The 12,624-nt window shown below is 37.3% G+C and overlaps 1 protein-coding gene across 2 annotated transcripts in view; it reads right to left on the reverse strand.

Annotated features, from left to right (window-relative positions):
* LOC106514231 (ankyrin repeat and IBR domain-containing protein 1) overlaps positions 1–12,624 on the reverse strand; it is a 56,539-nt gene that overhangs the window by 12,852 nt on the left and 31,063 nt on the right. For both annotated transcript variants that reach the window (XM_014003389.1, XM_014003390.1), the window contains exons 12-17: positions 10,141–10,275; positions 7,370–7,456; positions 6,839–6,905; positions 5,252–5,397; positions 3,923–4,101; positions 3,691–3,742 (exon numbers count right to left, since the gene is read on the reverse strand). In XM_014003389.1, the coding sequence (XP_013858843.1) occupies positions 3,691–3,742; positions 3,923–4,101; positions 5,252–5,397; positions 6,839–6,905; positions 7,370–7,456; positions 10,141–10,275 (666 nt within the window). The remainder of the gene's footprint in view (positions 1–3,690; positions 3,743–3,922; positions 4,102–5,251; positions 5,398–6,838; positions 6,906–7,369; positions 7,457–10,140; positions 10,276–12,624) is intronic.

The raw sequence follows: 12,624 nt of genomic DNA on the forward strand, positions 1-12,624 counted from the left end.
CACACACACACACACACACACACACACACACACACACATCACTGGCTGCAGGCACACAACACCTAGAAGTACAGATCAAACACTGGGTGCTGTCTCTCAGGAGGAAACACAGCCAGCAGATAAACTAAGCTCTTCAGTATTTAACTGTAAGGCACACAAAGTAAGTCCATGACAAGCCATGGAAGCTTATCAGTTTACAAGAGGTCACAGAGGATATCAAGTCAATTTTCTAACCTCTCTCTCAATCAAGACGACATAGCCAGAGGATAAACAGAGAGCAGGGATTTCAGCTGGTTCCACCATTTTATTTACCCGCCTTTGTCATCATCGACAGGAGACAAAAGGCTTCAAAAAGAAAATAAATAAACAAAACAACAACATTGCGATGAGTAAAGTACATGACATCAAAGACCTGCAAGAATCAAGGCAGAACTCATGAACACAGCCTGACTACAGGACCAGTTGAGACCTGGGTGCACACATCATAATAAAGGTGCTTTCAGACCACAGCGGAACAGTTCAAGATCCTTATAGCCATTTGAGGAAGTCCAACTTTTGCATGTGTGTGTGTATATTTGCCCTGCTGGTACTGTAGTTGTTTGTAGTACTTAGAACTCCATTTATCAGGTATTTTTTAGCTTCTACTCCAGAGTAGGTCTTTCCTGAACTCATCTGGGACTCTGAAGTGATGTAAGGTGGTGTGATTGCTTCCTACATAAACATACATTGATTAGCAGAGTAAGTTGAAGCCTCTTTCAGCACCTGCTCCATTTAAACTGCACTCCCAATGCAGAAGGTTCTTATTTTCACTGCTGTTTGTTATGCTGTGTGCTATGCAGTGCAAGGTAGGCTGATTTGCTGTACGAGTCATGGTTCCTTCTTTCGCTCTTTCTCCACTATGAAAATTAAATAACTGACAGACCACACACAGGCAAAATAGTTTTGCAGGAATTTTTTCATTGTAAGGCCTGGTCTGGCTCTGCCCCCGTAAGCCGGGCATTATTCTACTCCAGCCCTGGTTGTGTTTGCATTGAACATAGGCCACCTCGTTGTGGGCGGGGATAATCATATTAAAAATGAGCAAATCTTATTTCATTTTATTTGCGAGACAATAATAGACTATATCAAACAAAAAAGAAAAAGTACATCTAATCATCTAGCAGTGTGACGCTTAATACAGGAGGGCAAGATGACAGAGGACTGTAAGCTAATTGTAGCTAATGTTAGCTTCTTGTTGTTTGGCAGCTCGCTACTGTTGTTGCGTAGTTAAACTTGTGTGAAAAAAATATTAGTCACTGCAAACCCCATAAAATTAGTCTCATCTGTGTGGCGTAACCCCTCTGGTCAGAGAACCAATCAATAAGCAACCGTAACTGACATCATATCGGGTCAGCTAGCCTTGCACGGATAGAACCACGGGTCTTGAGGTTCCAGAAAGGGATATTGCATACACACCGAACCAGAGTTTGAACACAGGCCGGGCCAGGCCTTGCAGTACAAAACGTGTTAGGGAGTCCTTCACTGTTTTTGATGGTAAAAACTGTGCATAAGTGACAGAGGCTGACATTCTTGCGTCACACGGTTGCAGAGTTAGAGCACAGGGTCACCTGATAAAACATATCTTTTTCTGCTGCCTATGACCTTTAACCCCATAACCTGGAAATCAGTTGGGACCATTTTTGATCTATGTGGTGTCCCGCTGTGTAGTTTAACGTTTCTATATAGAGCTCGGACAAGAAACTGTCCACAGACAGATGGATGGATAGACGGCATATTGGGATGGGGGTATAAAAAGAAAAGAGGAGAATCTTTTAGGTTGTGTTCAGTGTTGAGAAATACTCCTTGCCCTTCTATTGGTTGTGATCATTCAGCTGTGTATAACAGCTAAAGGAAGTGAAGACCCCACACAATTCCTCTAGCAAAAAAAAAAAAAAAAAACTAAGCCAACTGCAAGTGATTCTTTTCTACTACTACTACTACTACTAAAATAAGTAAATAAATAATAATAATAAAAAAACAAGACAGCCAGGTCTTGAAAAAAATATGTAATTAAATGTAGAAGACTAACTGTCTGAGGAGGCAATCTTTGCATGGTCCAACTGAAAAATAATTCATTAGTATTTGCCAAAGTAACATGGACCTAAAACATACAGGCATACCAAGCATAGACACCAATGCTTGGTGTCTATGATGAAATAGCATTTATCATGGTCTCGGTACCAGGTCAGATAACATGGGTAATTAAACAAGTTAAGCATGATCTTCATGAACTTCTAAACTGACTTCACAGAGCAGAGAAGAACAAAGAACAACTAAAATTGTGCAAAACCACAACTTTGACTTCAGCATTATAATTAAATTTAGCTGGTAGCACTTCTGTGCTTTTATTAAAGTTTTATGTACGTGTTGAAAATCACATTTTATTTAAAGAGCCTACTGGCTCTTTGGTGTTTCGGCTGACTCAGTGTTATATGGGGAGGAAAACAATTTTGTGTGTCTGCCTGTATGTGTAATCTGTATGTAAAACAAGACTGAATTTGTTTAATCCAAACTATATTTCTTATAGAGTTATTATTAAGAAAACACATTTAATTTCAACTGGAGGAATTTAATTTAATTTTTGTTGAAACTCATCATGTGGCCAGTGTCCAAATACACAAAAGTCAGTTCCTGCCAAAAGTCAACCAGAAAAAGAAAATAAAGTTAACCCAAACCTACATGAAAAGTAAGCTGATCCAAATCTTTATGGGTTGTCCAAACTTTGTAGAAAAACACATCTTTGCTCTTTAGCACCACCAGTTAAAAACATAACCTTAAACTTCCTAAAAGAAATAACAGCATTCTCTTTGCTCATAACTAAGGACTAATGTCTTAAATGTTAAGTTTATTAAGAAAAGTCCAGTACAAATACAAAAGTTAACTTCCTCAGCTACACTGTGGTTGTGTTTGATCATCACCTCTCACACAAGCCATGTTTCCATCTAATTGTAACGCAAATTTTGAGCGAACTTTTAAAATGGTGCAAAAAATAAAAAATAAGGGGCATTAGGTGTGTTTCCATCTACTGGTTTGTAGTGAATCAATCAGACTACGCACAGTGTAATTTTGTAAGACATTGACGTTACGAACGGCGGTAGTAAACAGGAAGTAGAGGTTGCAAACTAGGAGGGATTACACATCTCAGGACAATGGAGAGAAGTTTTCAGGAATGTTTCGTTATCGGCCAGTTCTCTTCGTGTTCTGGGTATATCTGGGAATACGCCGTCAGCAGAAACAGCCGATCAATCATGACGTAAATGTTCACTACCTCAGAACGTACTGTTTCCATCTCCCATTTTGCACATATACTCTTTAATGGAACAACCAAAAAACACCTCACACGAGCGTGAAAACTGTTTTGCGAAACTGAGGAAGTTTTTTTTCAAATTTTGCCATTTGCTTCTAATGCAATATTTCAAAATGCACATAAAAAATGTTGATGGAAACATGGTTATTGATGCTTGTTATTAATTTGTGGTGACTACGACACAAGTGAGGGCCCAGAATAAAACCGTAAAGCTGGAACTGAAATTAAATGGTGCCCTTTATGATAAAAATCTAAAATCACAAATCTAAAATAAAATGTGTGAAGGGGAAGATGCAGATTTTCTTTTACAAGCACAGCGGATATTTTAACCAACAATCTCTTACCTCAGGTGATGCGAAGCCTAAATATTCCCAGTCCCATGTTCCACCAGCGAAACTGTTGGCAGGAGACAAAGAGAAACTGTTGTTAGTTTAAGACTGACGGAGAGTCAACACTGCACAGAAAATTATTCATTTCTAAAACTCCAGAATTATATTTCACAATACAGTAGTGTTTAGCAAAATAAAATAAAAAAAAAAACAGTTGAACAAAAGGAGCTTCCTGTCAGTGTGTCACCTGCGTCTGGGGGCTTCAGGCGAGTCATTAGGTGCCACCCCCCTGGCTACCGAGGCCAGGAACTCCTGTCTTTTCTGTTGTACAAGACACGCCGCACGGATGATCTTGTGACGTGGCGTTCGCAGGTATGGTCTGTTAACTTTTTGTGCCAGGTCCTCGGTCACCATCTCCAAGTCCGTCTGGGGACAAAAAGACGGATGACTGACAGACTGCTTTGTGGAACATAGAAGATTTAGGGGGTGTTTATAAAGTTTGGTACAAAATAAAAACATTTTGAAACTAAAAAATTGCCAATGTATTTATTTCTACTGAGATTTGAGTCATGTGTTGACATAAGCAGCTTATATCAGTGAAGCATGTTATTACCAGTCACATAAACTTAAATATACTGTATATAGAATATCAATGTTGTTTTAAGGACATTCTCTGTTCCCTCGGTTCCTGAATGCAACAGCTGGGAATATTTTGTCCAGCCAAAAATATTGAGCTGTCATCGAAGCCTGCGCCCCCACACTAAAACAGAACCAGAAGTGTGAAACTGAAAATAAATAAATAAATCTGAAACTGAAAAAAAGAAGAAAAAAAAAACTATAATTTGACCAGCAGCTTTGAACTTTCTTTTCCAATTACAACCCTTTTCTCGGTTTTAAAATTATTTTTCTGTTTCAAATCTGTTTTTTTCCAGTGCCAAAATTTTTCTTTCAGCTTCAAATACATATTTTTTATTAACTTTATGGCCCCAACGTAGCTCCATATTTTAAACAGACATTTTATTTTGGTCTCTAATATATGATAGCACTCAGTATGCAGTCAAATATCTGCCAGACGCGGAGCACTTCCTCCTTTCAAAGAACCAAAATCAAAACCACCTCGTGACGAGCTTTACATGTACACAAGTCAATAAATTTAAAAACTGACATTTAAGAGGGTGTAAACATAAACACCCTATAAAACAGAAACTGTCTGCTATAAAAATCTGCTTACAAGCTATGTTCTAAAAGAGCAGAAGCAGCCTTATAAGAATAAACTCCTTTACTGCAGGTTTTCTAATTAATAGCAGGAAAGTGTTTACTTTGCCATTAGACCTGCACAGAGGTTCTACACTATCTGAGAAACCCTGATATGACAGGTAAGAACATTTTGTGTGATTTCTGGTGATCATAAATGAAGTAACTAGGATGTTGGACTAAAAGGTGAGACGTGTTGGTATTACTGAGGTGCATGGGGAAGATCATGAGGTACAAAGCTTTAAGCCCGGTTCTCTAATGGCCCGTGTACAGCCGGATGCTGTGAAAATTTGTCTTTCTTCTCAGTAAGTAGAAGTGAAACCTGCATAAGCTCGTAGATTTCCTTCTTTGTGCTTTTCGGCTCCAGAAAGAACCCGTAAGGATAAGAGCACTTGAGGATACGACGAGTTTTAAGCAGTTCTAGGATGGCGTCTTCAATAAATGTGGTGTCAGGCGAGCCTCCATCCCCTAGGAGAGATCAAAAAAAGCTTGTGTCAAAAACCACGCTGCCCTTTAGTTAACCCTTTACATTTTTTATGTATTATATTCAAATTGTATGTATTCTATTTATTTGATGAACAAAACAAGGATTTCTACATATTTTCCATTAAATTCCATACATACACTTCTGGGCTGAAATTTGCTAAAGTTTCTGCAAACCACTGAGCCTTTTTTGACTTATACAATGGTGTTTATTAAGTTTAGTAAAATATAGTAAAGAAACAACCTTAAGCCTGAGCTAGCTTGTCACAGAATCTGACGTTGTATACAAAATAACTTGGGGTTTACGGACTAATCAGAGTGCCGTATTTGGTTTACAGAGGGGCCATTCTCCGTAGACTTACTAACAGTAATCAAAGGGTTGTGTACTGAACAGGAAATCACATTCTTCCAGACAAACTGATAGGAAGATTTTTCTTCCATTTCCTGTTTGAACAAGTTAGCATGTTCAGTCAAAAACTGTCTCCCTGATGCTGTCCTAAAGTATCTGTAACACTTGTAAATTGGAGCTTGTGATGAATCTTGAAAATAACTAAAGTAAAAAAATATTTGTGCTTTTTGAAGCACTTCTTCAGTTGGGCAAAACATGTTATTGTGTATTTTGGCCAGAAGTTTTTAGCTGTTTATGTCTAATATGTTTCATTTTTGACTTTCACTCCCCTGAACTTTCATCAATAAAACGCTGGTTTTCATCCAACTGTTTTACCCGGAGGATTGGATGGAAATTATTCAAAAGGCTGTTACTGCCCACATGTGGTCTACAGGTTCTTAATCAGAAACTAAACATCTTAAATTCAAGGCTTGGTCTGGCAAATGAACCAAAAAGTGAACAACATGATTATTATAAATATCTTTTATAAACAAAAATATGAAAAGCACTCCATTTGTATGAGCAAATTAAAAAAATTCACTTAAATATTTTTAGAAAGTGCAGTATGAGGGGGGAAAAAAGTCTAACACTATACTTTTTTTTTTCGTTTATGGATACTCATCCAGACCTGGAAACTGGTTAAAACCAAATTCCAAACTTTTCCAGACTGCGCAAGAACCCTGAATGATGATGACCTTCTTTAATGAAATGTGTTGTGCAAAGTTTAAACAATAAGAATTTAACAGAACTTACACTAATCTGTAATAGACGATAAGAATGGTTATGGTTATGGTGATAAGAAACTGATCTGTTTGTCAAACCGACTACGGTCAAAATGAGTCTAATTTTTCAATACACCACTTTCTGAAACTTATCTTATCTTTGCTTGGTAAATACTAAAGCTACCCTCTCTGTTGGTAAAACTTTATTTAAAGACCTTTGTGGTTTTCTCTCCTTATTCCTAGTATCAGAGGGCTAGATTAGGTTGCAGCTGAACGTATAATAAAGATAGACTGTTACGGTAGACTGAACACTCACTTTGACTTAGAGCTCGACTGAGTTGCTCCATCTTCTCTTTGGCAGTTTTTAACAAGCGCTGCTCGAGCTGTTTGTGAGAAAGACAGACAATTTTTTTTACTGTTGAGGAAAACAATCTTGGGAATTCTGCCTAACCAAACAATGGACAGGCTTCCAGTAAATAAAGACCAATTAATTAACAGCAGTGGGAGCAGCAGACTTATATTCAAGTAAGATTTATAGACTAAACGCAATGATCAGCTACAACATTATGAACACCTACAGAATTCTAATTAGATCCTCGTGTTGCAGTAGCGTTCCCTTGCCTCTGCAGGCTTGGAGCCCTATTGGCTGGTGCCAGAATGTTACCGTTCATTCTGGTGGACCCTCTGGACTGTTAGGTAGGGTCTTAATAAATTAGGCTTGTTGTTTTACACACTAAACATAAAGACGATAAAGTGAATGTCAGTCTATGAGATGAGGTTTCCTCTGGCTTCTCTGATAGTGATTGTGTATTATGCAAAGCAGACAATACTGAAAGGCAAAGTTTACCTGATAGCTGTGCTCATGGTTCTTGAAGCGTGTGTAGTAGTGCATAAAACGATCAAGTTCCTGAAAGCTCTTGTGCTTCTTCTCTGCCTGCAAAGCCGTGACAAGACACAGTCACAGTCAATAAACTCCTGAGCATGTTGTTCCCTCTTACGAAGTAAAAATACCCTGCATGCGAAAAGTCAATTCAAGTAGCGCCGCAGGAAAAATCCATATTTGTGCTTAGGGAAGAATGCTAGAAAAAATAAAATAAAAAGAAACTGAGAGTGAACTTGTTTTTGTCTTTGATGAAGAGAGTTTACGTTTTACGCTTTCAAGGATTTTTTTTTTTTCCAGAGTGAAGTAGTACTGTTGCCCTGAACTGCCTTTCAATGAAAAGCAAAAAATGTGTGGGTTATTTGGTTTACTAACCTGCTTTTTTGTTTCTGTAAAAGAGAAGGTTAGGAAGAAGTGAGAGTATTTCCAACGAGCTGACAGACAGTAAAAGTGTTGCTGGCTGAATAAATGACTGCCTCTGCTAGTACATTGACTGCTGGGGCAAAATATACCAATTGCAAAAGAAGTGTTTCTATTATCATAACTAAACCAAGGTGCTCCTTAAATAAAAGTCGCCATCTCACAACTGTAACTTACTTTCATTGCAACAGATGGCTGAAAAAACATTTAAAAACTCACTGGGGTTGAAATGAAGAGAATACATTATTATCCGTAATAAATGTGTTGCTGAATTACGCAAAGGCAAACAACAATATTTTAAAAATCAAATTATTTCAGCCAGTAAGAATCCAAAAATATTATGGGAAACGATTAAGTCAGTGACAGGTGAAAGTAACAATAAAACATTTAATAACAATTCACAAATCTCAGTAAATGGACTTCTTATTTCTGATCATGAAAAAATTGCTAACTTTTTTAATGAATATTTTATTTCTTCAGTAAGGACATCATTACCAGGACAAACTAATAGTTTAAAGTTATTTAAATATCCTGACACTTCAAAGCAATTTTCATTTTCTGAAATTTCACAGAGTGATGTTTTGAATACARTCCAATCTCTAAATGGCTCACACGCATTTGACAAATATAAGACAAATATAGATTTCTTGAAAATGCATGCCAACACTTTTTTACCATTGTTTCAACGTTTGCTTAATTTATGTATTGTGCAGTCTATTTTCCCTGATGCCTGGAAGTTTGCTCAGATTACTCCCATTTTTAAATCTGGTGATCCAACAGAAGTTTCAAACTATCGGCTAATTTCTGTTCTTCCTATTTTTTCTAAGTTACTTGAAAAAACATTATTTAATCAACTACTTCAGCATCTAGAAGCTAATAATATGCTAAGCAATAGCCAACAAGGTTTCCGCACGTCAAGGTCAACCATGTCTGCATTAATTTTATTCACTGAACAAATACMTGCTGCTTTGAACAAAGGTCAAGTAACTGGTGCTGTATATATTGATTTTCGTAAAGCGTTTGACACAGTTGATCATTATACTCTCTTATAAAAGTTGATTTCTTTTCAACTTTCATCATCTGCAATACAAATGTTTTCCTCTTATTTGACTGATAGGCGTCAGGTTGTGAAACATGGAAGCTCTGTGTCCGGGTCTCTGCCCTGTTCCGTGGGAGCTCCGCAGGGTAGCATACTGGGCCCATTGCTTTTCCTATTACCGGTATACATAAATGACCTTCCAAAAATATTGAAGTATTCAAATATTTTAATGTATGCTGATGATACTGTTCTTTTGTTGTCTGATTTCAATATTGAATCTATTAATAGTCAGTTACAAACAGATCTTCAGACATTTCATGTTCGGCTTCAAGATAATCTTTTGTCAATTAATSTTAAGAAAACTGTGTGCATGTATTTTTCCTCACCCAGGAGACATTTCAATATAACAACTCAACTCACTTTTTTAAACAAACCCCTTGATATTGTCACTATCTACAAATATCTTGGAATTACTTTGGATTCTCATTTGACTTATCGTGATCATGTACAAGTCTTAACCACTAAGATGAAACAGAAATTATACATTTATTCAAAAATTAGATCCAATCTGACATCTTCTGTTTCCAATATCTATCTTAATGCCATTATACTCTCAACCATGTCGTACTGTTTACCTGTTTGGTCTCTTACAACAAATGAAATCTTAGAACCCATAGTTAGGCTCTACAACAGGGCCTACAAAATTCATAAAAAACTTCCTGGTTGGACTCATCACTGTACAGTTCTTTCATTGTCTGATGCCTTGACTTTTCAGAATTGTGTTTTGCATAGTGGTATTAATTTATATTTTCAGATCTTCCAAGGTGCCAATTATGGAACTCTCTGTGCATTGCTGCCCAAATCAAATTCTAGAAGTGGTCATTCAACTAGATCTGTTACAAAAGGACAACTGATATTACCAACTTTTAAAAACTGTTACAGCCTACATGACATTCCTCAAAACATAAAGTCCATTTCAAAACTACAGCCCTTTAAGAAGAATCTTGTCTGCCATCTGCTGGACACTTTTTGTTGTGCTCATATTTAGACGTCCTATTTTGCAAATGCTGCCTTTTTGAAATTTGGTATGCTTGTTTGTCTTTGTGTCTATGGTGTATAATGATGTGATTGTGATGCTGTAATTCTGAGTGTTTATGTGCTGCAGAACAGGAACCTGTTGTAAAACAGCAATTATGCTGAGTCAGGCTTGATTTTTTATAATCTTTTCCTGTTAAATAAATAAATCAAATCAAATCAAATCAATTCTAAAAGTACAGACCTCTTCTGTCATCTCCTTGGACTGCTCCTCCACCTGCTGGATGACTTCGTACCGAGTGCAGCGATAGTAGCCACCTGTTGATGAGCTGTGTTTTTTCCACTCCTCCAGACAGATCCAGCAGAAGTCATACTTGCACTAGAGGCATAGAAAACACTGTGTATTATTTTACCTACGAATCTGCTTTGGCTACTTGCAACAGCTGAATTGATTTAACTGTTGAACTCTTTGCTTAAAAATATAAGTTAAGTATAAAGGTCTCAAAACTCACCGCCTACATTATTACTTTGATTTTTTTTTTTCAGTATTGATTTCCTTTAAAAGGCGGCATATGGTTTTTAAACCCTTCTTTTTCACATTTAAATCATTCAGTTGGAGTCTATGAAAAGTGGAACTGCAATGCTTTGGTCTAAATTCCTCCTTATTATAACTCCACAACTTGTTTTGACTTAATGAGGCGCTTCCAGAGTGGTCCAATCTATAGAGGGGTTTATAGTTATCTATAGTTAAAGGGGCAATATCATGTAAAATAAACTTTTGAGTTTTAAATCATATTATAATGTTATACTCTCATAAAGAAAACATGCCCAAAGCCTTGCTTTGACTCATTCATGCATGTTTGAGAAATCCTGCGGCGTTTTTAGGCAGCCATGCTGAGGAGCAAAATGACAGGTGGGGACCAGAAAAGGCCCTGGGACGTGTCTTTGAGCCGAACTTCCTCATGGCAGAGCACCCCCCTCCCTCCCTCCTCTCCCCCCTCCCCCCTCCCCACACTATGACTATCTAGCCTATGACTCCTGCAGGCTTTCGGGTGAAACTGAAAATGTCTGTGAGCTCCTAACATTAGTTCTGACTCACTGAAGTTCCTTTCAGATTAAAAATACCTTTGAGGAAATGTATTTTCAGATGCCAAGTAAACTGCATCATGGCAGCCCCCCCCTGCACTGAAATGGGCGAGACAGAAGCGGAAGGCGGTTCTTAAAGAGACAGAGGCCAATTTCAAGGTGTTTCGAAGAGGAAGTGATGAGAAGATAAGTTTATTTTCTATTTAAACATAAAAACAGTGTTTTAATAACAACTAAGGTGACATAGATACTTTATTATGGTATAGTATTTAAATGTATGCCTGAGAAGCACATAATATTGCCAACAAGAGAAGACTTGTCCATCTAGCCTTACAAGTTGGAGCCAGAGACTGACCGAGAGCAGGAGGAGAATTAAGACGATGAAATTGTAGTTGGTAAGTCCATAGTTTATTTAGAACTTCCATTGCAAATTCGGTGACGTAATAGTTCAGAAATCATCATAGAAAATTAAGAAAACTGAGTTGGAAACATATGACCCAAACAAAAAAGTAAAGACAACTAGCCAGCACCAAGACTAAATTCAAATTTTTTGAACTCCTACAGACTCCAAGAATACAACAAAATGCATTTAACAGCTAAAAAAGTGGGTTTTGCGTAATATGTCCCCTTTAACAAATGTAATTTAATATTGGTTTCATTCGAAAGGTCATTTTGGACCACTAGACGACACACAGGCTACAGTTGAGACCAGCAAGTCCCATTGGTACAACAGAGCAACAAAACACACCAGCAACTCAAATCTGCTGTGTATTTGTGTCTATGTGATTCCTCTTGCTGTGCAACAAGTGCTTCTGTGGGTGTCAAGTTAGGCAGAGCAACACAAAAGGGTGACATCTATGTTGTCTTGGAAACACCATGTTTACATGAAAGTTCAGAAAAACCAAGATGAGACTTAAGAATAGTGGAGAGAGGAGAGGGTGGGGTAAAAGATAAGACAGACACACAAAAAGAGAGTGTGTAAAATAGTTTTTTCTGTTAGTGCCTCTAAGTATGACACCAAACCTAAGAGGAGGAGACAACAGTTTCTTGGCAACACTGAATCCCATGTTTCCAGGCAGTAGGGTAAAAGCCATTTCTTACCAGGTAATAACAGGTCAAGGGTTTTAGTCCCCTATGGCCTCGCTGCTTGTAAAAGCTGCTCCATTTCTTCAAAACTGATAGCAATCTCTAGTCAGGCTTTTTTTTAACAAGACAAGACAGCAATATGGCTGTCAGAGACAAAAAATAAGAGATCCTGACAGTGTGATGACACTGGGCTCCTTACATGGTTAACTCTTCAACAATAGGGGTGTTCACTGAGACGTTTTGACCGTCTCCCTCACACTGTTTTTTGTTGTTGATTATTTTTTGGGGAGGAGTTCCATTTACATTTATTATTATTACTATTTTACTTTTATATCCAAAATTTGTTAGAATGTCAACTGTCTATGTGTAATACTTTGTACTTTGTGTAATGTATATGATTCTACTTATACCTAAATTATTTGTATTTCTACCAAAAATAGACAAATAAGCTACAGTACCTTACACTGTTTTTTGTTGTTGATTATTTTTTGGGGAGGAGTTCCATTTACATTTATTATTATTACTATTTTACTTTTATATCCAAAATTTGTTAGAA

Source organism: Austrofundulus limnaeus, unplaced genomic scaffold (genome assembly GCF_001266775.1).
Source record: "Austrofundulus limnaeus strain Quisiro unplaced genomic scaffold, Austrofundulus_limnaeus-1.0 Scaffold18, whole genome shotgun sequence".
Taxonomy (NCBI): domain Eukaryota; kingdom Metazoa; phylum Chordata; class Actinopteri; order Cyprinodontiformes; family Rivulidae; genus Austrofundulus; species Austrofundulus limnaeus.